This window comes from Monodon monoceros, unplaced genomic scaffold, assembly GCF_005190385.1.
Source record: "Monodon monoceros isolate NGI ecotype Baffin Bay Population unplaced genomic scaffold, NGI_Narwhal_1 Super_Scaffold_7, whole genome shotgun sequence".
Lineage (NCBI taxonomy): Eukaryota > Metazoa > Chordata > Mammalia > Artiodactyla > Monodontidae > Monodon > Monodon monoceros.
This window is the reverse complement of record NW_021703784.1, coordinates 24,031,483-24,056,011: the sequence shown is the minus strand read 5'-3', so window position 1 is coordinate 24,056,011 and position 24,529 is coordinate 24,031,483. Positions and strand designations below refer to the sequence as shown.

General features: G+C 39.4%; 1 protein-coding gene across 1 annotated transcript; it reads left to right on the top strand.

The window, feature by feature from the left end:
• The first annotated feature begins 2,113 nt into the window (after window positions 1-2,113).
• RAB39A (RAB39A, member RAS oncogene family) lies at window positions 2,114-24,529 on the top strand. Its single transcript, XM_029209201.1, has 2 exons — window positions 2,114-2,505; window positions 23,355-24,529. The coding sequence occupies exons 1-2, from the start codon at window positions 2,279-2,281 to the stop codon at window positions 23,779-23,781; spliced, it is 654 nt and encodes a 217-aa protein (XP_029065034.1). The 5' UTR covers window positions 2,114-2,278; the 3' UTR covers window positions 23,782-24,529.

Here is a 24,529-nt window from a genome sequence, read left to right as displayed (position 1 = left end):
AGAATGCTTTTGTAGAAACCAAGAAATAAAAGTATTTAGGTTATACTTATAGAAAATTCCATCACCAGTGACTTAAGCAGGTACTGATTTACTTGCCTCAAACAACAAGATGTCCAGAGCTGGTACCACAGATCAAGTCCATCAGGGACTCGGGTTGTTCCTCTCTCTCCTATCACCATCTTTAGCATCTAGTCTTCACCTCTATGGTCACAAGATGGCTGTTACACCATCCAGGTAGGAAGGAAAAAGAAAGGAGACAAGGTGATGGGCAATAAGAGAGCCGGTCACTCATCAGAAAAACAGAAGCTTTACTAGAAGCACTACTTCTAGTAATGCTTCTGACCAACTCTAGTAGAGTTGGTGAGAAGTCTGTCATTTGGCCGTTCCTAACTGGAGGAGGACTGGAAGAAAGAGGACTGTGGTTTTAAGAGTTGGGTCAGCTAATCAGCTTTCATCCAAAGAGTTTAATCAACAAAAGCTACTGAGAGGTCAAGAAGAATAACTAAAGATAGATGATGGGGTAGGGGAGGAGCAGATTTGGTAGTTAGAAAGTCCCTAGCAACATTATCAAAAGCAATGTCAGGGGTGTATTAGGCATGGAGAGGGCTGAAGACTAACTGGTGGGTTAGAAATGAGAATAGAGGGTTCTTTTTTAATGTTTGAAAAGGAAAATAATGGAAAAAGCAAAAATCTAAAGGAGAGGCATAATGGAGAGATGTTTTGCTTAGTTTCAGGATTGTGGATACTCGAGTATGTCCATTGGTTGAGCAGTACAAACTACTAGCAAGGAGGAGATTTGAGGTATGAATGGTATGAAATAAAGATCACTGTTAGAAAAAAGTTTTAAAAAGATGGGTGTCAGGGGATTAAACACATCCTTCAAAACAATACCTCTTCCTCCAAAACAAGAAAGGAAGTAAGGATGAATAACAAAAGTGTAAGTTTGCATGTGGGCATGAAAAAAAGTGGAATTGTTAAAATTCCACTTTGGCAAAAACACACTTTAGAACTGTTTTTTTTTTTTTTTTTTTTCGGTACGCGAGCCTCTCACTGTTGTGGTCTTTCCCGTTGTAGAGCACAGGCTCCGAACGCGCAAGCTCAGCGGCCATGGCTCACGGGCCCAGCCGCTCCGCGGCATGTAGGATCTTTCTGGACCGGAGCACGAACCCATGTCCCCTGCATCGGCAGGCGGACTCTCAACCACTGCGCCACCAGAGAAGCCCAAAACTGTTTAACTTTTAAAAGACAAATCTTGAACTCACTATTAACCAGTCAGAAGAGAGGCATGAGAAAGGAGTCTATCTCGCCAGAATTCAACTGTGCTTTATTCAGATCCCTGACCAGGCATAAACTAAGGAGAGACCACTTCAGGATTTTTCCGGCATGTATAACGGAGACGGAAGCTCCCATTCTTCCGAGAAGAAAGGGAGGTTTTATGAACATCTCAACATTTCATTTCCTTTCCTCTCCTTCCCCTCGCTGAAGGGCCCTAGAGACAATGGCGGCGATTGGCATTTTTCTCACTCTTCCGTAGTACTGAAAGCTGTGAGGAAGAAATGGTGGTGGCAGGAGCAATGGCCAAAGCCCTTGCTAGAAGCATCCAGAACTTTCTCTGCAAATTTATTTCGATTCTGCTCTCAACTCCTTCACATTAGAACGCCTTGGAGGTGGCAATCAACAAGGCTAGAGAGCAGAAAGCCGCCAACAGAAATCTGGTTAAATAACGGTGGTCACAGAACTGGTCAAATCGATAAAAGAGGAAACCACAACAGTGACCCAGGTTACGGCCCCCGCGTTTTCCAAAATTAGAGCCGGAATCGGACAAGCCCACCCTGACGCCCGTAAGAAAATGATTCTCACTTTTCATTGGCTGACCCTCCAAGAGTTGAGACCTTGCTTCACTTTCATTGGTTGCTGCTGCTGTCACGTCCTTTCACCACACCCACTTTCTCGTCGGCGCCCAGTGAGCTTTGGGGGAAAGTGATTTACAGAGGTCGGGGGCGGGAGTCCGCAAGCAACTAGACTATTTCCCCCCACCCCTCACCACGGCCCCTGCTCCGCCCACTGGCCCGAGGGCCCGCCCCTGGCCCTGCCGGGCCCCGCCTCTCCCTCCAGAGAGGGCGGGGTCCAGGCGGCGGCCGAAGCCGCAGGAATATGCTGGAAGCCGGCAGGCGAGCGCCCGGGAGGTGCTGAAGGGACAGTTCCCGCCGCCTTACTTGCCCCGCAGCGGGTGGGTGGGTGGGTGGGGCGGCCCTAGAGCCAGCTGGGCACGTGAGCGATGGAGACCATCTGGATCTACCAGTTCCGCCTCATCGTGATCGGGGACTCCACAGTGGGCAAGTCGTGCCTCCTGCACCGCTTCACTCAGGGCCGCTTTCCCGGGCTGCGCTCCCCAGCCTGCGACCCCACCGTCGGCGTGGACTTCTTCTCCCGCCTGCTGGAGATCGAGCCGGGCAAGAGGATCAAGCTGCAGCTCTGGGACACGGCGGGACAGGAGCGGTTCAGGTAGGGCCGCCGGCGCCGGGACCCGAGGGTCCGCGCCGCCCCCTCCATCCGCCTGGGGCACCTTCCCCAAGCGTCGGCCGCACAGGCCAGTGTCGGGAGAAGCTCTGGCCCTTCCCTCTCGAAAGTGCAAACACTCGATTCTCGCTTCCCCTTTGCCCCTCCTCTTCCAGGGACGACTTCCTCCTCCGCAGTTTCTCACTTCTTTCTTTGGCTCCCATTTCCTGCGACCCCTTTCTGTCTTTCCTTTTCCCGCCTGAGCCCAGGTCACCCTCACCAGCCCCCTCTTCCGCAGCTCTCTACCCCTGCTAGTATTTTTATCCAACTCTTCGGCTCCCCTGCTGCCTTCTCCCCAAACTCAGTGTCCCTCAATGTACACACCCTGACCTGACCACCCTCCTCCAAGCTCCCGTTTTCCTCCCCTGACGGAGCAGCTTCCCATCTACGCGGCCCAGGAGAACTGCATAGAAGCGTTCCCAGATTCGTGATTGATCCATTTAGCTTCACAGCAAGCAGTGCTCCAACCCCGATTACTGCATGAGCTCATTGGGCATCGCTCAGAGGGAGATGATGAATGCGGTAATGGTCTGAACACCTCACAGCACCGAATGTGGTCATCAGAAATACTGGGCCAGGACCCGTGGGAATGTGTCTTGTACAGCAACTAGATGTAACATCAGGGACACAGGCACAGCAGAGGAGTTTTTTGTTGTTTTTAAGGGTTGAGTTGTCTTTAGAAGTTTGTCATCATTGGTGCTTTGGTGAAGAAAAGAGAGATGTACATACTGAGATTTGTTAGGAACTTTTCCTTTATTTTATTTATAATAGGTACTTAACGTTCCAGAGTGATAATAGATCAGAAAATACTTTTCTGCATAGAGAAGGAGGGATCCAAAACTAAACGTAAATTGTATGCATTTCCTAGATATTTAAGATTTAACCAGATATGAAGCACATTTTAAATTTCTAGGATTCAAGGAATTTAGAGGAAAGTAGGGACCTGATATATTGTAGTGTTTGGGGCTTTTTTAAGGTTGCATTATCAACTGGAACTCATTAAAGCAAGCATTTTGTAGTCTTCAGCAAGTAGTCTGTTTGTGAAATAGAGTACTTATTGACCGGATTTCCCAAACATGGCTTCCCCTCACCCCAGCCAGCATCCATTCTGAATGAGATGAGTCTACTTCTGTGAGAATGTTCCAACACTTTAAAGTTTTGGCTTCCATTCCCAGCTATGATACTGATTCATAGAAATAAGTGAACTGCTTAGCTTGCTTATACCATAGTTTTACAATGTGTAAAGTGGAAAGATAGTAAGGCCAGCCCTTTAGAGAAGTGTTAAAGGTTATTGATTTGAATTGTACAATACCTAGAATTCCATGAAGAAGATTTTTTTTCAAGAAGCCTCCTTTAAAATAATTTTTCAGGGCTTCCCTGGTGGCGCAGTGGTTGAGAGTCCTCCTGCCGATGCAGGGGACACGGGTTCGTGCCCCAGTCCGGGAGGATCCCACATGCCGCAGAGCGGCTGCGCCCGTGAGCCATGGCCGCTGAGCCTGCACGTCAGGAGCCTGTGCTCCGCAACGGGAGAGGCCACAACAGTGAGAGGCCCACGTACCAAAAAAAAAAAAAAAAATTTTTTTTCAAACTCTGATTCCTCATCTGTAAAATGGAGTCATTATGATCTCTAAGATTCGTTGCAGTTTTACCATTATAAGGTAGACTGCAAATTCATTCACTTGTGATCTCAATCAGAGATGAACTTTAAGATATTTCATGGTCAGAAAAAAACATTTACTAATAGCTCTTGCTCTACCCTCTAAAGTGAAAATAACAAAAACGTGTTCTTTATACCTTAAACTTCTAGCAACTACTGATAATTGCAGCTACAAGAAACATAGGTAGTAAAATCTTCTTGTGTCTAAAATTCTTTCCTTAAAAACTTATTGACAAGAAAGTAAGGATGATTAATTTGTTAGATTTTAAAGACCTTTTCTGTTAAATACATCATTTTTTTATTGCCTTTAAGAAGAATGTAAATTGATTTTATATACACTATTAAAACCAGACAGTAACTCTCTCAATAATGCAAGGACATTTAGGGAATGTTTACTGACAATGAGTCATACTTTATTTTGCTTGGCTCTTTACCAAAGATGTATTCCTAAATACATACATATTTCAGTAGCTGCCTCCAAATACTTGCTTTTCTCTCATTTAGCAGAATGTTTCTCCATAAAATTGCATTTAAAACAATTAATGTTAAATCATTCTGTACCTTCCTCTAAGAAAATACAGATACTTATTTTGAGTAAGCACATTTGTTTCATAGAAAGGTACTATATAGTTCATGAATATATAGTTCTGTCATTAGTTATAATTATACCATTAGGAATTTGAGGAAAACATTCTATTTGGAGGTTTATTGGTGATTAGATATAAACTAACAAAAAGAAACCTACTTTAGACAGTTCAGGATATAGCTTAAAAGCATAAACAAATATGTTACAGAACAACAAAATAGTGAGCTGATGATTATGACCATAAGTAGCCTTAGTTATCTTTTTTTTACCCAGCTTTATTGAGGTATAATTAACAAAAAAAGCCTTAATTTTCAAAGTTCAGATAATACATGCTAGTAGTCAATAACTACTTACAAAAAATAAAAAGGAACAAAATCAAAGGGAAGAAGGTTTAGAAAAATGATGAATATGTGAGCATCTGTAAATTGTAACTTAACACTCAATTGTTAAGTTTTTATCATTAACACTATGTTTTAGTCAGGATAAATGTTAAATTGCTGTATTAAGGATACTTAAAATTACAGTGCCTTCATTAACAATAGTTTATTTCTCTCTTGTGTAACAGTCTCAAGGTAAGTAGTCCAAGTTGTTGGAGTGGCCTGCTCCAGGCCATCATTCAAGTACCTTCTCTCTTAGTTTTCTGCCATCCCTAGGACATTATCTTCTTCTGTGTGAACAAAGCTGGGTTGCAGGCACACTGTGTGCCACTTCCAGGGGAGGGGAAAGTAAAGATCTAAATCAAGTAATGTTTCTTCTAAGCAAGTGAGGCCAGTGTGGTGCAGATCACGTCAGCTCTCAATTCAGTGAAGAGAAATTAGTTACAAGGCCACACTTACACGGGGCTACCATGTGCCTAGGAAAAAGGGAAGATGGATTTAGCACTGGGCATTGGGGGGAAACTAGCAGTCACCACTTTTATTTTTTAATCATCATAGTGGAACAAGTTTAGCAGGAAAGGAAACAAGAATATTGCTTAACAGCATTAATAAGATAAATAAGTGCAAATAAGGCTAGAAGTATAGAGAGCAAATGTAAGAATGTAAGAATATAAATTTTGAATTTTTTCCCATGAAAAGCACTTAAAGCAATATGAAGATAAAATGAGATAAAGAAAAAGCAACATTAGCTATAGGGATAGAAAACCTGAAGCTTCGAGCCAGATTTGGCCTTTTATTTCATGTTGTCTGGCCTTGGGGGTATTAGTTACAGCCACTGGTTGTGAAGTTCAGAGAATAATGTCCTCCTAGTGTAGTTCTTCTCAAAGCGTGTTCTGCAGAACACTCATACCTTCTGATTCTTTTTAAAGGATGGGTTCTGTAATCAAATAAGCTTGGAAATCCCTATATTCCATTTCTCTCTTAGAAATTCATATCAAAGACTCCAAGAAGTATTGAGCAAAGAAACCTGTTTAACTTTGATTAAACTAGCATTTCCACCATTTATTTGAGGGGCTATTCTTAAAACATGAAAATCTATGATAACTAGTGTTCTTAGTAGTATAATTTGGGGAAAGCTCCCTTGATGAGTTGCTTTAGTCACATTCTTTGAGCAGAACCAACTAAACTTTTGAAGTTTGGAGCAATGGAAAACGTGCAGACATTAGTTAACCAGCTAATGGGCTGGTTACAGCTAAAGGGCTGTAAGCAGTAATTGCTATAAAAGGGACAGTCTCCCCTGCCCCCCTAAAAATCTGAAGGTGACCTGTAACTAATACCACTTAACATCCTGGGCCTCTCCCTAATTCTCTGCCTGCCTCTTCATCTCTTTTCCTCTAGCTCCTCTTCTACTGTGTATCTTTCTCTTCCTTATGTGTCTTACCCTTCCTTAAACTTCTTTATATTTTTCCTTTATCCCTTTCATCTATCAGTCCCTACTCATAGTTTCCTCCCACCTTCTGTCTTTTCCTCTACTTCCTTTTTTTTTTTTTTTTTTTTTGCGGTACGCGGGCCTCTCACTGTTGTGGCCTCTCTCGTTGCGCAGCACAGGCTCCGGACTCACAGACTCAGCGGCCATGGCTCACGGGCCCAGCCGCTCCGCGGCATGTGGGATCCTCCTGGACCGGGGCACGAACCCGTGTCCCCTAGCATCGGCAGGTGGACTCTCAACGACTGCACCACCAGAGAAGCCCCTCTCCTTCCTTTTTATTTTAATGTGTCTTGTATGCTCTCATTTCTTTTTAACTTATTCTCCTTATTTACCCTCTGCCTCCCTTTTGTCTCTGTTTTCTTCTCTTCCCCTTCAAAACATTCATATGAAGTAAATGTTTAAAACTGGTTTAATTTATGTTCTCCGTTCATAATTTTAGAAGTAAGCAACATGAACATTTCATATTTCTCCTTAAGGTATCTTTTAAGATTCCTAAACTAAATAGGTTTTGTTTTTTGTTTTTTTTTTAAAGGACCCTTACTTGATCCCCACTCTCCTTACTGTGGTTCATGATCTTCAATAGAAAAAGATTTGCTGATAGTGGATTGGTGGGTTCATATTGCATAGGTAACAGAGCAGAGATTGTCCACAACTAAGTCCCATAATCATTGCAGTCTACTGTAGTTCCAAGTTATTAGAAACAATAGAAAGCTAGACTATATTTGTATTGAGTAATCTGATAATATACTGTCTTGGTTAAAATTATTTGTGTTTTAAGTAACAGAAATATAACCAAATTAGTCTGGATATAAGGCATAAATTATAAATGATACAGGTCTCATGAGAGACAAAAATCTCACTGAACATACAAGTGTCTGAAAATATGGAAGCTCTAATAACAAGAGTTTGTGGATTTTCTCTCTAGTCTATTTCCATTATCCAATGCTGTCAGCTCCCAACTGTCTCAGTCTCTGAGCCTCTTATTCAAATTCTTGAAAGAAAAAATCTCATTGGCTATTTGATTGGCCAGTGAATCAGCTCCCCCAGGGTCCAGTTATTAAGATAATATATACATAAAACACAAAGGGATTATAATGCAAATATCCCAGGTATGCATTATGGGTCATCCAATGCAAATGAATCCATAAGGGTCTACTTTTTGGGAAAGAGAAATTCACAGAAGAAGGAAGTGAGCAGTCACCCCAAAAAGTGTCTACTTGATGGAGTTTCAGAGTAAAACTATATGTAAGAAGGAGCCAGCATCATTTCTAACAAGTGTAGCAGAATGTGGAAAAATGACCTGTGTAGCCAAATGTATTTTTATATGATAAAAGTTATTTTCACTGTCCACTCAGAGCATTCAGACCATTTTGAGTGATTGTATAGTCAGTACAGTTAAGAAGCTAGCCAGTAATTTCAAAAACCTGTGACTATTTTTCTTAATTTCTTTTTTCTTCAATGAATCAATTGATTTCGCATGTATAACCACAGCCTCAATGACATATTGCTATATGAAGGTGATTATACATTCTGACTATTTAGTAACTAAATACTGTAAATATAGTAGACTAAATATTGTACTCCAATGTTTGAAGGCCCTAGGCCAGCAGCAGGCAAAATTGTAAAGTAGGTAAAACTCATTCTTGGGGACTTTGGGGCTTTCCTACTTTTCTTTCCTTCTGTTTTTGGATAGTAGGACCTTGACCTATCCTTCACTTCTATTTTCCCTCACATCTCAGTTGAAAAGCCATCCCTTACTACTCCACCTTAGCTTCAGAGAGAGAAGTAGCTAGATGACCAAGAGACACAAAATTATTAAAACTTAATAAGGGTTCTGACAGGAGTATTTCTATTCTAAAAGAGGATGACCACCTAGGAGGTAACACCTCATCTTGAAGTAACATTTCCCTGTTGGCAGAGTTATGGATCTATAGCTGATGGGTGTCGGAGTTTCCTCTCATCATGCTGCATTGATGACCACCTATTCTGACACATTGGCTCCACGTTTAGCTTTCAAAGAAAGGGCTAGAAAAAAAAAATTAGAGATAATGTTGCTAGTACATGAATCACTCAGTAAAGTTTTCACATGAAGAAAAGTGCTTTGCTCAGTCTGAGAGAAAGAGAGAGAGAAGAAATTTCTAGCCATTGTCAGTCAGTTTGGTTAGCATACAAAGATTTCTTAACAACTTAGCCTCCATAGCCATGTTAAAGTTTAAAGAGCAACTTCTTGGAATGATCTGAGAATGTTTATCTTGGTGTTTTAAGAGCCAGTTATTCTTATCCTAGCTGAGTTAGAAGGGAATCTGCATTCTATCAGTCTGCTGTGTCAAGCAGTGAAAAAGAAAGGTGGGGCTTCCCTGGTGGCGCAGTGGTTGAGAGTCCGCCTGCCGATGTAGAACCCCGGTCCGGGAAGATCCCACATGCCGCGGAGCGGCTGGGCCCATGAGCCATGGCCGCTGAGCCTGCGCGTCCAGAGCCTGTGCTCCGCGATGGGAGAGGCCACAACAGTGAGAGGCCCGCGTTCCGCAAAAAAAAAAAGAAAGGTGAACCACTCAACTAATACTGAGGTATACACACACACACACACACACACACACACACACAGCAGAGAACATCAGATTTTACTTTTTAAGATATTTTCATTCTTTCTAAAGTGAAATACCTACAAAGCCTGTACTTTATGATACTAATATATCTGCCTCCAAATGTCAGTAACTTTTAATCAATTCTGACAATATATAATTCAGGGAAATTCATTTAAAAATTATTACCCCACACAATCTACCTAGCTTATCAAGAAACAAATATTATTAAAACCCATTGTTTTCTGGAAAGAATCACTTTGTGTAATGAAGTACTGTTCTGACCTGTAGGAGTTCCAGAACAGAGGTCCAATATGTTTTAAATTGAAAAGTACATTTTTAGTTTAAGCTGTGAAAGAGTTTCAAAATACAGATAGTAGTTCTGTATACAAGCATGACTGAGTAAATGTCGATGGCTCGCTGGCATTTTATTTTGGTTTAGAATCTTAGTGTTCTTTTAAACATTCTTAAAACGTACTGAAGTTTTTTTCTATTTCCTTCCTATGGTGATAATTCATTTTTCATTTAGGAACAATATGCTAAATAAAATTATTTTATTACTGGTAGTAAGTCCTTAAGACCATCCACTGATATCAATAGCTAGGATATAAAGAAACCATCAAAAATATCTCAAATGCCAAAAAAATGTTGAGGTAAGGGAACAGAGACTTCTCTCATAGGTTTATTTCTACTTCACTGGTATAGTTAGTGCATCAGAGTCACCTGAGAAAGGTCTTTATCAAGCCATGCCCCAAAATTCATCAGTGACTTTTCTTGGCAAAATGTTATCCTTCTCTATGCCTATTCTTTCCTCTGCTTTTTGTATAATTGGTCAAAATCTCTGCTTAAATTATCTTCCTGTACTAGGAATGTTAAAAGTGGTTTTTCTTCTGATTCTTTAGGCTTTCCAAATGTATTTCCATCTCGTAGGACTTAGTGTGATATGGCTTCAAATGGATAAGGCTGAAGAACAGCCTTAATCACAGACTCCTGCCTCAGAAATACAAAAGAATAGTGTGTGGCCCAAACTGAACCCTCTTCTCTAAGAAGAGATCAAGAGAGAATACTGCAAATGGGAGTTAGATACTAAGAACTTCCTGGCTATAACAGAAGGCATTATAAAGAAAGATTATAGATTCTCAAATTCTAGGCATTGCCCATCATTTTTCTTCAAAGTAGCATTTTTCAAAGTAATAGGTGTAATTTGAGTAAAAGTTTCCTTGATCAAATAGTTTTGGAAGTGCTGGGTTGTTGCCAGATTTCTCAGAGCTTTTAATATACTAATATCCTAATATACTTTGTAAACACCCAAGACAGATATGGTATTTCCCAACCGAGAGTCCTTTTACAAAGAGTGTTTTAGGAACCAACAGATGGAAAGATTAGAGCACTCTAGAAGCCAATACTTCAAAGAAAAATTGTAGGCAATTCCTTAAATTTTAGGAGTATTTTTTTGAACCTCTCATGGTTTCTTCTCTCATATGATTCTCTGTCTCTTTTGCTGGTGCTTCTGAATGACTCCGTCAGGTCTCCCTTTTAAAACACTTGGTTACTATATTTTAGGGCAAGATCTAATCAGATCAATAAGACTCTAGAGAATCCCTTGGTTTTTGTCCCCTCATTCAAAATTAAAAGGTTTCTCCTCTTGCCTGACTTCTAGGCACTTGTCACAGTTTTACACAGATCATGCAATATCATTAGTACTTGTTTTAAGGGCTACAGAAAGGCTATGGGATTAGGAAATCAAAAGTTAATGAAGCAAATATGAGGTGAAATTTAAGACATATATGATAGGACAGATGGACAGACTCTAAAAAGAGAATTAAAAGTGGAAGAGAAGGTATAACTAATTGTATAGGAGAGGACTATTGGAGACGAGGAAAATTAGTGAGAGATGAATTGAAAACAGAATCCAAGAAAGCGAGGGGGGAGAAGACACATGAAAGAAGCTACAGAGATCAACATTCTGGCCATTTTGGTACAACCATAGGACTGGGAAGAAACAGATGGATGGATCTGGTACAACAGTCCCCCTTTTTTTAAAAAAAATATATTTATTTATTTATTTATTTACTTTGGCTGCACTGGGTCTTAGTTGCGGCACACAGGATCTTCGTTGGGGCATGTGGGCTTCTTAGTTTCGGCATGCGGACTCCTATTTGCGGGATGCGGACTTCTTAGTTGTAGTGTGCGGGCTTCTTAGTTGTGGCATGTGGACTTCTTAGTTACAGCATGTGGACTTCTTAGTTACAGCATGCGGACTTCTTAGTTGCAGCATGCGGACTTCTTAGTTGCAGCATGTGGATCTTAGTTGTCGCATGCAGACTTCTTAGTTGCAGCATGCAAACTCTTAGTTGCAGCATGTGAATTCTTAGTTGTGGCATGCATGCAGGATCTAGTTCCCCGACCAGAGATTGAACCCCAGCCCCCTGCATTGGGAGCATGGAGTCTTTTTTTTTTTAAATAAATTTATTTATTTGTTTTATATCTGGCTGTGCTGGGTCTTCATTGCTGCATGTGAGCGTTCTCTAGTTGCGGTGATGGGGGCTATTCTTTGTTGTGGTGTGCGGGCTTCTTATTGCAGTGGCTTCTCTTGTTGCAGAGCACAGGCTCTAGGCACAAGGGCTTCAGTAGTTGTGGCACGCAGGCTCAGTAGTTGCGGCTCACGCGCTCTAGAGCGCAGGCTCTATAGTTGTGGCGCACAGGCTTAGTTACTCCGCAGCATGTGGGATCTTCCCGGACCAGGGCTTGAACTTGTATCCCCTACATTGGCAGGCAGATTCTTAACCACTGTGCCGCCAGGGAAGTCCGGGAGCTTGCAGTCTTACCCACTGGACCACCAGGGAAGTCCCAACAGTCTCATTTGTAAAATGATAGAATTAATGTCCAGAGAGTCTTTGACTTGCCCCAGGCCTTATCATTTGTTAGTGGTTTGCATAAGAGCCTAATTCTCTTAACTCCTGTTCAGTGCTCTTTCTGCTGCATCAGGCCTCCTGGCATGGTTGAAAAGAGTTTTACTGGCACATTGTGTAGTTTCTATCCTGAAAAATATTCTGTTTGCATACAACCCCACCCCCACTCCCATCTCTGTAGATCCAAATTAATTACTGTGTCTGCTCAAACCATTATTTTTCGGCTATATTCAGAAACAAAAGGAGAAATAGCTTTACACAATAGAAGCGGTACTGATAACTGACAGCAAACACTTGTGGCTGCAATGACAATCAATTCTCCCCTCCATGCAGTACTCAGTGACTGCACTGCTACACTTAGTAACAGGAATGAACCCAGCCCACTGCAGTGGAGAAATTTATATGAAGTCTTTTGCCTTGTTAGACAAGGAGAGATGTTGGGTATTAGGCAAAGCTACAAGCAAATACTGCCTATGGTGTCGTAAAGTTACAAAAGAACTGTGAAGTAGTTTTCCTTTTTTTTCTAGAGAAACTGAAATCAATCAGGATTATGATTTATGTGTGGAAATCTATGCATTTGTTTAGATTAACTGTATACCAGGCACTAGATGCAAAAATAGATATAAAAATAAATATGATATAGTCTCACATTCAAGGTCCATGCTGTCTCTATACTGGGTAGAGTACAGACTATATTGCTATAACAGAGACTGACCAAATATATTACCTTAAATAATACAGAACTTTGTTTCTCTCTCCCCATGTTAATAGTCCAGAGTGAGCAGTTCTGGACTATCCAGGTGGCTGTGCCTCAACATCAGTTTCCAGGGTTTTCTAGTCATTGCCATTTCCTAACAAGCAAGAAGGAGAAAGAGGAAGCCTAGGGCAAATGGCGTCTTCAAGCAGATGAACGTCAGACTGCACACATAACTTATCATGTCCCATCGATCCAAACTTAGTGATATGCCAAAACTAACTGTAAGAAAGCTGGGGAATATAGTTTCTATATGAGTTGCTATGTACAAGCTAAAACTCATGGAGTTCTATTACTAAAGGAAGACAGGGAGAATAGACACTGGGGGACAATTAGAGATCTTTCTCACAGACTCACAGCAAAGAAAGATAATAAATAATTGGAATAAAGGCTAGTAAGTACTAAAATAAGTTCTGGTGGCAGAACAAAGGGAGGAATTGTCATCTGTGTGTAGGGTTAGGGCTAGTTTCAGAGGATGTATCAGAAAGAACGTGGTCCTTGATGCTGGGACATGAAGGATATGTCAGTAGTAAGAGAAATAACAATAGGAAATAATAACAATTAAAAAAGAAGTAACTTCCAGTAATGATAGCAGATTGAACACCTATGCCTATTTTAGCTTTTTTTCCTGAAACCTCACTAAAGTGACAATAGTTTTGTTTTTTAACCATAAATCCTAGCAAGGAGAATAGGTAAGGAGACAACAGGAAAAAAATTTTGGAAGTAAGAAAGCAGATGGAGGAATGGTAAATGAATTAGCAGATTAAAGAAAATGGGCTTCTAAGCTAGGGGTGGAAAAAGCTAAAGACCAAACCAGTATATATCATTGAATCCCCTAAAGATTCAGGAAATGGTGACACCAGACACTTCTGAAGTGGGAATGCTAAAATAAGGATCATTTATTGTCAGTCTGTTTAAGAAAGACTGGATCCTCACATCCCCTCCACCATTCCACACATCAGGTGACTTCCTCTCCCCCCACATTAGCAAAAAACTAGAAATTTATTCTTTGAAAAGAGTTAAACAGAGTCTCTTACTGGAAGCATCAGGCATAATTGAGGTTGGGGTCCCTTATTAAAAGTAAGGGCTTTAAGTGAATGTATGCATGTTGTATGCTAAGACTGTCTAGCCCTCTTCCCCATCTTAGCTCCCAGAATGCTAGTAGTCAGACCTTCACCCTTCAAACAGGACATTGGTGAAATCATTTCTGACAAATCTGACCAGGCCAAGAAGAAAGACTTCAGAGGCCAACATTAGAGTTTCCTCAACTAAATGATCCAGCCTGATCATCTTATGAGTGAGGCTTTTAGTCTCAATGAAAGATTACAAGAAATACTAGGAAATCTGTAACATGAAACCTAGAGACCAAAATAAACAGAAACCAAAAGCAACCAGAAAAACAAAGTTAATAAGGGAGAAGGGAATGTTTAAAAAAACAACCCCCCCCCAAAAAAAACCCTGTCCTTAATCTTCTCAGAGGGATAGTGGGCAAGTATTTAAATCATAAAAGAAGAACAAGATACTATTTTTTCAAAAGAATATTCTGAGAACAAAAGAGCTTTTGGAAACACAATAGAAAAAAATAAAACAATATAAAGTTGGGGAAATCTCTCAAAAAGTAGGACAAAAAGACAAAGACTTAGAAAATAGGAAATATATATATTTTTTTAAATTAGAGGACTAGTCCAAAAGGTTCAATAAAAAAGTAACAGGCATTCCAGAAAAATGGAGCAGAAAAAACAGAGGGGAGAAATCATCAGTGAAGCAATTCAAAAAAATTTCCTAGATGTAGGGAGGGACCTGAGTTTTCAGATTGGAAGGGTCCAGCACAATAGATGAAAGTAGACACATTCTAAGGGACATCATCGTGGAATTCTAAACACTGGGGCCACAGAGAAGTTCCTACAAACTTCTGGGGTGGGGTGGGGGAGGGACATGTATAAAAGGTCACATAAAAAAGATCTGGAATCAGATTGACTTCAGCCTTCCTTAAAACAACAGTTGAAGCTAGAAGGCAATGGAGAGACTTCAAAATTCTGAAAGAATTTTGTATCTGACCAAACTGTCATTCAACTGTGAAAGCAGAATAAAAACATGCAAGACTTCAAAATATTACCTCATGCATCTTTTTTTTTCCCCTCATGAATCTTTTTTAGGAAGCTACTTGAGGATGTGCTCTATATACACACACACAGACACAGACAAACACATAATGTGCATAAAAGAATAAACCAAGAATGAAGACATGGGCTCTGAGGAACAGGAGATTTACCCCTGAAGAAAAGCAAAGGAAATGCCCAAGAAAATGGTGAAGGGAGATCATAGGATGCTCCCTCTGCCACAGATACCAAGGACAACCAGGCCCGATTGGAGCAGGGCAGAAGATTGTAAGAGAGACCTCCTCAGGAAGATGAAATTGACAGAAAAGCTAACAGGAATGAACTTTTTAAAAAATGGCAACTGGCAGAGTTTGGGGTTAGGTTATTAAGGACTACTTGGAAAATTTAGCAAAAAGAAAAAGAAAGGAATAAAAAGATGTGGTAGAGAGTGCTAACTCATATCTGATGCTTCTTTTCTTCTGGACACACGGGAGGAATATATTTCCCTTCCCTCTTGCACTTAGAATCATTTGACTAATTCTAACTAGTGAATTTGAGCAGAACTCACATGTGGTAGTTTTAAAATACAGCCCAGGTTTTTTAACGTTCTTCCTATCAAGAGGTGGGTTGTTTCTTACTATAGCATGGCCTGGCCTATCTTGATTAATATGCAAGATAATTATTAACTCTAAGGAAAAGAAATCAGTTTATTCCAGGGCTCAGCATTGAAAAGTATACATGGTCAGAATAACACAAATGCCAAGAAATGATCTTCCTAAAATTATGATATAACAGTACAGTTTTGGCAAGTTTGGGGAATGGGAAAAATAAGAATGTGTGGTAAGTGCACAGGTAACTTTGATGAAAACACAAACTTAGAAAAAGAATGAAAAAGAAGGACAGTCTATTCAAATGACTTGAAAATAAAAGCTGCATAATTTCAGACATAGAATGAAATGAGAAAAGGATAAACACCAGTATAAATTATAAATGTGGAGAGATATACAAATCACATGAAATGAAGCAATATTGAGAAAGTTGTATGGAAACAGAAGTCACAAAAATGGTAGGAGGATTATAACCCAAGAAAAAATGTTCTTTAATTATGTTAAATCACATAATGTATTATGTTGTATGGAAAATAAAATAATCATGAGAAGCTGGTCATCATCTCATTTTTGTTCTGCAAAAGGATGCCAGAAAGTGTCAGAATAAGTGCTAAAATCTTTTATACATTTTCTGGTACCATACCAAATAGCAAATAAGCATCCTTCATTATCACCTTACAGACAAATAGTGAAGCTAGAAACATTTCTCATTAATTTCTAAATTATTTGGATTTTCACATTAACTTGTTCTGCCTTCCAGCATCCACTACAAAATACAATTTGAATTACTACCAATTTAAATACAGTAGTTCTTTAGAAAAAGTGGATGGTTTCACCTTTATATTTACAGTGTGCACTGTTATTCAGCCCACTTCTCTTTTTGTTATTTAGCCCATTTCATGAATCCCTACTATAAATATCCAAAGGAGATAAGCTTTTTTGTCTTTCTCTCTGTTATTCTCCCATTTGCTTAGCATTTGCATGCTGCCTGGGTACAGTCTTACAGAGTCTGAACTTATTAATTCAGTTGTTTATTTATTTACAACTCTCAGTAGGCCTCATGCATGCCCAATTCTGTTTTAGACACTAGGGATACAGCGTTCTGAAAAAAGTGACAAAAATTCTTGCTCTCATGGAGCTTATTTTCTAATGGGGGGAGATGGGCTATAACCAAATAAGTTGGAAAAATTATATAGGACGTTAGAATGTGTTAACTATAGAGGAAAATAGAAGATAAAAGGTGAATAGAGCATGCTGGGGGTGATAACAAGGCCTCACTATCATAAAATGATGACCTGTGGTAAAAGAAAAATAAAAGATGGTCACAGGGGAATTGATTCACGTATTCAAAGACAGAATACGGCCATTAGGTCCTGTCAGTATTACATATAGCCTCCACAACCACAGACTTGATTTTTGATGGAAAGACCCTGGAATTACACATAGAGAATTTTAATGTTTGTATGTATGAAAAAAGATATTCTAAGTTATAAGCCCCAAGTTTCAGAAGGCAAAGGCAGGGACTGTTAGAGTCAGTAATAATACAAGGAGCGGGGAGACTTGTGTTTTAGTTTCTCGAAAGCAGTTCTAAGGGCCTGGATTACAAGGCAAGTGAAGCAGGTAAATAAAGCATCAACACAGTGACTATTCCCAGAAGGGCAGTAGGAATGTAATGTCATGGTGAAAAAAGGCACTCATAAGGCTAATGCATTCATAGGCTGCTTGCTGCCAGCAGCCTTTGTCATCAAAGTACTTCCATCTTCTAAATACCTATTTGGCAATTGGCAAAGCCACAAGAAGGGCATTTCCAGTGGACCATCTGGCTCATTTTACCCAGGTAAGTCAGCAAGTGCTCTATGTTTTGTTGCTTTTTTAAGAGACCAGTGCACATCCTATAAAGTTCATAATAATAACATCTAAGATCTCATTCACATTTTTTGGTTGCATTGCCCATATATTAAGTAATTCTTTATAAAATGTAAGCCAATTCAGTGCTCTCAATTTCACTTGTCTATATATTATTTCAGGAAAAAAAATTAGAAAAATTAAACAGTTTAAAATGTTTACATAAACAAGGCAACCATTTTTCTTTTCTATTCTAAAGCAAATATACATGTAAGAATAAACTTTGAGATGAATGGATAAAGAAAATGTGTTATATACATACAGTTGAAAATTATTCAGCCATAAAAAAGGAAGGAAATCCTGTCATATGCTACAACATGGATGAATCTTGGGGATGTTATGCTAAGTGAAATTGAGACAAGAGGGAAGTGGGCACACACTTTAAAGATCACAACCTTTAAAAGAATGACATTGACTATACAACATAAACTGGCTAGATCCAACCTAGGCCCAAGATGGCAGAAGATTTGACTTCCAGTAGACCTTGAGCCTCATTATATGCTCATTGTAATGCCTTAGCATGCTAAACAACACACCCACAGGTGCCATGACAGTTCCGAGGCTGACCATAAAAGGCCAAAAAGTGGGCAGTGGTCCAATTCTTGGAAATCCCTGCCGCTTCCCCAAAAGAGTTGGAATAATCCTCCCACTCGTTAGGCTATGCAATTACCCAACCCATAAAAACTAACCACTCCATATTTCAGGGCCTTGTGCCTTTTGAGATGGCCCACACTCTGCCTATATAGTGTGTATCTCCCAGAATAAACTTGCTTTCACTTTACTATGGCTCGCTCTTGAATTCTTTCCTGCACAAAGCCAAGGACCCTTACTTGGTGGCCTGTCCCAGGGACTCACCTGAGACCTGGGACAGGACTGTCCTCTCGCTCCCCATTTTCCTGCAACAAAATAAGCCGATCACAGAGGGACAAATACTGCATGATTTCACTTATATGAGGTAACTACAGTAGTCAGACTCAGAAGCAGAAAGTAGAATGGTGGCTGCTTGGGGCTGGGGGGAGGGTAGGAAATGAGTTGCTGATCAATGGGAATGGGAGTATCAGTCATGCAGAATTAAAAAGTTCTAGAGATCTGTGGTACAACATTGTGCTTATAGTCAATAATACTGTATACTTAAAAATTGTTCAGAGGGTAAATCTCATCTGTTTTTTACCACAATTTTTTTAAATGAAGGAATTTTGGCTTCATAAAGCTATGTTGAAATTTATAAAATGTTTGCGACTTTGTTTTGTATCATTCTTTTCCTACAAAATATCTGTAGCCTCTATCAATCAGGTCTTTGGTTGCCAGCAACAAAACCAACTTGAGGACATTAATCAAAAACGAAAGTTACTGGAAGCATGTCTGCGTGCCAGAGACTTGACAGGATAGCTGGAGGGACCAGGCATGAAATGAACCAAAAGATCCCAGAAGTTCTGGGCAGCAAGGACTGCAGGAGGCCAGTGTGGTCCCCATTGATACTGTTGCCCCTTTTTTGCCTGTTCACCCACTGCCATAAGAAGCCCCAAATGGACAATTGGCAGTCTCAGCTACTAATTCAATAGAAGCATCACGAGGTTCTCTAGTGAAAGCATTTCTCCCTTGGATACTAAAACCTTTATATCAGCAGAGTTCAGAGTCACAGGAATTAGAAGCAACAAAAAATTTTAGTGACTCATTAAGTGTAATTGCAAGAGGTACCATCACCCCACTTTTACCCTTTGTTTCCCATACCAGAGCATCTATTCATGGGGAAAAAAACACCACCTACTGTATTACTCACTAGCTTAGAACGTATACATCCTGAAGAATCATGCTAAAATCTTACAGGGTGTCAACTCCTGGACATGAGCATAACTAAATCTTTTTTTTTTAATTGAAGTATAGTTGATTTACAATGTTGTGTTAGTTTCAGGAGTACAGCAAGGTGATTCAGTTTTATATATATGTATATATTCTTTTTCAGATTCTTTTCCATTAGAGGTTATTGTAATACATATTGAATATAGTTCCCTGTGCTATACAGTAGGTCCTTGTTGTTTATATATTATATATATATGTGTATGTGTGTGTATCTGTTAACATAACTGAATCTTAATAACCCATTCCACAGTTTTATAGGTATATGCCTCTAGGTGATAGTGACATAAGATCAACAAATCCTATGGCATCAGCCCATTTCCTCCTCTGTTAACTGAAACCTTTGGTCTATAGCAAAGTGTGGGATACCATGACTTTGTATAAGGTATTCCATAAGTTCATGGATGGTGGTGCTAGCATGGCTTGAGTCCACGTTAAATGTCTGTTACAGTGAGGACATATCAGTGTCTCCTCTGTGATGGTTTTCCCAGAGTAAGGTACCATATCCAAGGTGTCAGTAACTGCTGGAAAATTGGGTATTAAGCAGTGACGGTTGAGGCAAGAGAAAGTCTCTGCTCAGCCCAGTCCCAGCCTCCTACCATGATTACTGTGAGTCCAAACTGGGATAAAAATACTGACTGATGACTATAGAACAGAACATTTTGTTTCACCAATTATTAGGAACTCTTTCAAAGAGGGGGCTTTTGGTGAGTATTCACATAGGATACAGTATTTGCATACTCAAGACCCACCCACACATGCCAAACCTCCTTAGTATCAGTCTTCTGATTTTGTTTTTTCCAACATGCCAAACCCTTAGCCTCTGCTCGTGTATTGGTGTAGATCCTTAACCTTCATCTCGCCATCTCTTCCTCTGGAAAAAGTACCACTAAAAGTTCCACAAATGGAAGGATTTCTCTTTTCCACTATTGAGTGGAGTAGACTGATGCCAGCATATTATTTAGAGCCATCTGTAAGGCAGACTTGAATTATTTTTCCCCTTTAACTATAGGGAAATCCACATAAGGCCATAGGTTGTGAGGGTGCTGCAGAAGTAGACATGCTGGGTGTGTGAGCCTTGTTACTCTGGGTCCCCTCAGGTCCCACCCCTATTCCTGCCTATATATATGACTTCTGCTTGATGACAAAGTTCCCGCCTGGTGAATCAGAGAACATATTTCTTGATGAGCACTCAGATTGCACAGTCATCTGATGTTCAGGTGTCTAGTCTCAAAGCCAGGTTTTAAGCCAAGAACCATTTCTCAAAAGTGTAATAGCTCATGACAAAGAGGACATGTCTGTATTCTAAAATGTCACACCTGTAATTGTCCAGTGGAACTTTTCCCAGGCTTTCTTTAAATCATTTATTCATTCAGTGAGACTTTCAAAGCCCAGAAGGAAATAGATATAAAATAACATGCAAAAGATGTTGCTTATAAAGAATTGTTACTCATCATTCTTCACAACTCTTGGATTCTTTACAGGGAGGCCTATCTACCTTGTTCTTTTAGGGTCTGTTCCCTGCCTCCTTAAAATACCTTCAAGACCTTCTGAAGACCTAAGTGTCTCGACCCAAGAGAGGAAGTTCCAGAGAAAGATAGATGTTCCCTCATCATCTCTGTAAGACCTGCCTTTCAAGTTCCATTTTTCAGTCTTGAAGGCCTGTCCTTCCCCTAAATAACTGACAGCAGGGATGCCCAGTTGTTTTAGGGGAAACCCTGCCTTTTAGGACAACTAATTATGAATCTGAAGGCTAACCATTATCAGAATTCTAAATCTAATATCCAGACACAAACTGGAGATCAAATTATTATATAGAAAAAGGCAGATGTCCTATTAAGACCTTTTATTCCGATTAATTATTAATAAGGGCTGTTTTATAGAATATGTTACATATACTTTGCTATAATTTTATTCTATAGAATGATTTGGCAACTGTGTTCCAAATATGTTTTCAAAATTAAATACAAAGTGCTAGAAAATATGGTATTTCCTACATGCCTCTGCCTAATAGACAAACATTTCAATGTTGAATTTTTAAACACAAAAGCATGTTGTTTTAAATTATACTAATGGTAAATTAATTGCAGGGGGTGGGTGGTAATGCAGACTTGGTGCTGAGTAAATGAAAGCTTTCAGTCTAATAACAGCCTTAATTAGGTTTCTCTTAAGACACTGCACATCTGTCTAAATTCACACATATATAGATGAGTAGCAAAACAATAACAAATTAATTATCCCTCAAAATTAAAAAAACAGCAACAACTTAAATGAACTGCATTATTTGTAGCCTGCCAGTGATAGTGGGAGATTTTTTCTTACTGTCAACAACTGTACGGTACAGTAGTCCTTGAGAGAGGTTGTTTTTTTAAGTAGTCACTTGAGAACCTCTCTACCATGAATTCTGAGGAGAAGGGGAAGCAGGAGATATGGAAACTTTCTTCAACAAGTAGTACTTGTGGTATCAGGTCACTGAACTGAGCTGTGATTTCAGCAATAAGGATAAAGAAGGTATGTAAAAGTTGGAGAGTACCAAATAACACACTGGCCCTCCACAAAGATCTTTGGTGCCTCAGGTAAGTAACAGATGAACTTGCTTAAGGATGATCTCAATGCTTAAGATCACTGACAACTTGGGATAATTCCCTGGCGGTCCACTGGTTAGGACTCTGCAATTCCACTGCAGGGGGCCCCGGGTTTGATCCCTGGTCAGGGAACTAAGACCCCGCAAGCCACGCGGCGCGACCAAAAAAAACAAGATCACCGACAACTTGGAAGCTGAGACACATATGTGATTTCTGGCTAATACAACATTTAACACTTTCCCTCTCTGATAAGATTAATTAATCCAATATAGCAAATATTAAATTATATCCATCACTTGCCAGGAAGATCTTAGATACATAGAATATGTTTAACCCTCAAGGAGCTTTGAATTGAGTAGGAGACATACCAACAAACCCAATCAGCACATTATGAAAATTGATATAATGGCGGTATGCCAAAGGTTCAATGGAATTATAAGAGAGAGAAGTGCCTAAGAGAGGTAGAGGGGGAGAAGACAGTGACAGGGAAGGCTTCTTATATGACAGGATTTTTGAACTGACTCAAAGAAGAAATAGGAGTTTGCTGGCAAAAAAAAAGGGTAGAAGACATTCTAGGTAGAGAAGACAACATATGTAAAAGCAAAAATATAAAACAGTATAGCCTTGGCCCCTTGCCTCATAATTCAGTCAGGAAACAAATGGCACACTTGAAAGGTTAACTGAAAAGAGTTTAATGAAGTGACTTTCCAGAAATGCAGGCAAGGTCAAGGGCACCAACAAAGAATGGTGATGCATTCAGTAATAGCAACAGTGGGAAGACATTAACGACCTGGCCAGAAGGGGCAAGGAAAGGAAATGAGATTGCCAGAACCTGGTGAAAGCCATAGCCATGCGAGAGGGGCTACTCAACAGGAACCTTGATCAGAAGAGCCTAGATCGGTAGAGGCAAACAATCATAAGTACGCACATCTCAGATTCATATCCCACGTCTGAACAATTTCCTATTTCTTGAATAGGTATAGCCCAGGACGAAATCTGTAACTGACATAACAAGTTTGCCCTTGTTTCTTCTTCCTTAACTGACATAAAGAGGAGCCTGTTGATTTAAATGATAGGGAGAGATTCTTAAGATCTGGTCTGCTGTGTAACCTCTGCCCCACACCAAATCTTTTTGTGTGCCTACTTTTAACCACAGTAATGTAATAATTATTCTATCAGATATTTTAAAATAAAAACAAGTAATTCTGAGTATGAGATGACATGTAAGTGCTTATTTGTCTATTTTTAAATATCTAATGTCAGTGGATGAAACTGGCTTGCATATTAGTTTCATAGAATTTTTTTGTTCACTTTGACACTTCATATTTGACTTATAAACTCTAGTTAAATCACATTAATTACAACCTTTTTTTCTATTTTTCAGATCAATAACTCGATCTTATTACCGCAACTCGGTTGGTGGATTTTTAGTATTTGACATTACTAACCGACGATCTTTTGAACATGTGAAAGATTGGCTAGAAGAAGCAAAAATGCATGTACAGCCATTTCAGATTGTATTTCTGCTAGTGGGACATAAATGTGATTTAGCTTCACAACGTCAAGTTACAAGGGAAGAAGCTGAAAGACTGTCAGCAGACTGTGGTATGAAGTATATAGAAACCTCAGCAAAAGATGCTACAAATGTTGAGGAATCCTTCACTATCTTGACAAGAGACATATATGAGCTTATTAAAAGGGGAGAAATTTGTATTCAGGATGGCTGGGAAGGGGTTAGAAGTGGTTTCGTTCCAAATACTGTGCATTCTTCTGAGGAAGCAGTAAAACCCAGGAAAGAGTGCTTCTGCTGACTTCATACATGCCAAAGAACTAACAACAGATTGGGTGTCATTTCAGGATAAATACCAACATTAACAACAGAATGATGTGATGAAAGCATTTTTAAAAGTTATAAACCCATGCTAACACTATTTTGTAAGGTATTTGATTCAGAGCAATATGGTTACTTGTTAAACTACCAGATTGGTATTTTGCTAAATTATCAAGCAAAGCAGAAGACTTTTTCTGGAAACTGGAGTATCTACATAATTGCCTCCATTCTCACTTTGTTAGCATATAACTGACCATAATATCCAAATATGTCAATATTACTCATTTTTCTTGACAGTTTGAAATGGATGTTTTGTGCATATATAATCTGATTGAAAAGATTTTACCAGGAATTACATTCTCTAGTGTTAATTAATTAATATTAAATAGTAAAGTGGATTTAAAAGTGCACTGTTTACTTACAAAGTAAACAATCACAGAGTTATTAACTAGGCCTAAAATAACAATTCCTTGTTTAAGGTACCAGGTTTTTAACGATTCTCTGAAATATTTATTCTCCCTTAATTTTGCCTGAACATGAGAAGATAAGTTTTATATTAATTTTTGTTCTCTGATTTATTGCTCCTGAAAATTTTATGTTTTATAATGATATCTAAGGATCCAAGCAAAAGGTTTTATTGCAAATATTTGTAAAAATAAAAATGAAGGATCACTATCAGCAAATGTTTTGTTGTTATAGTATACTGTCCTTATTTAGACAAGAAAAAC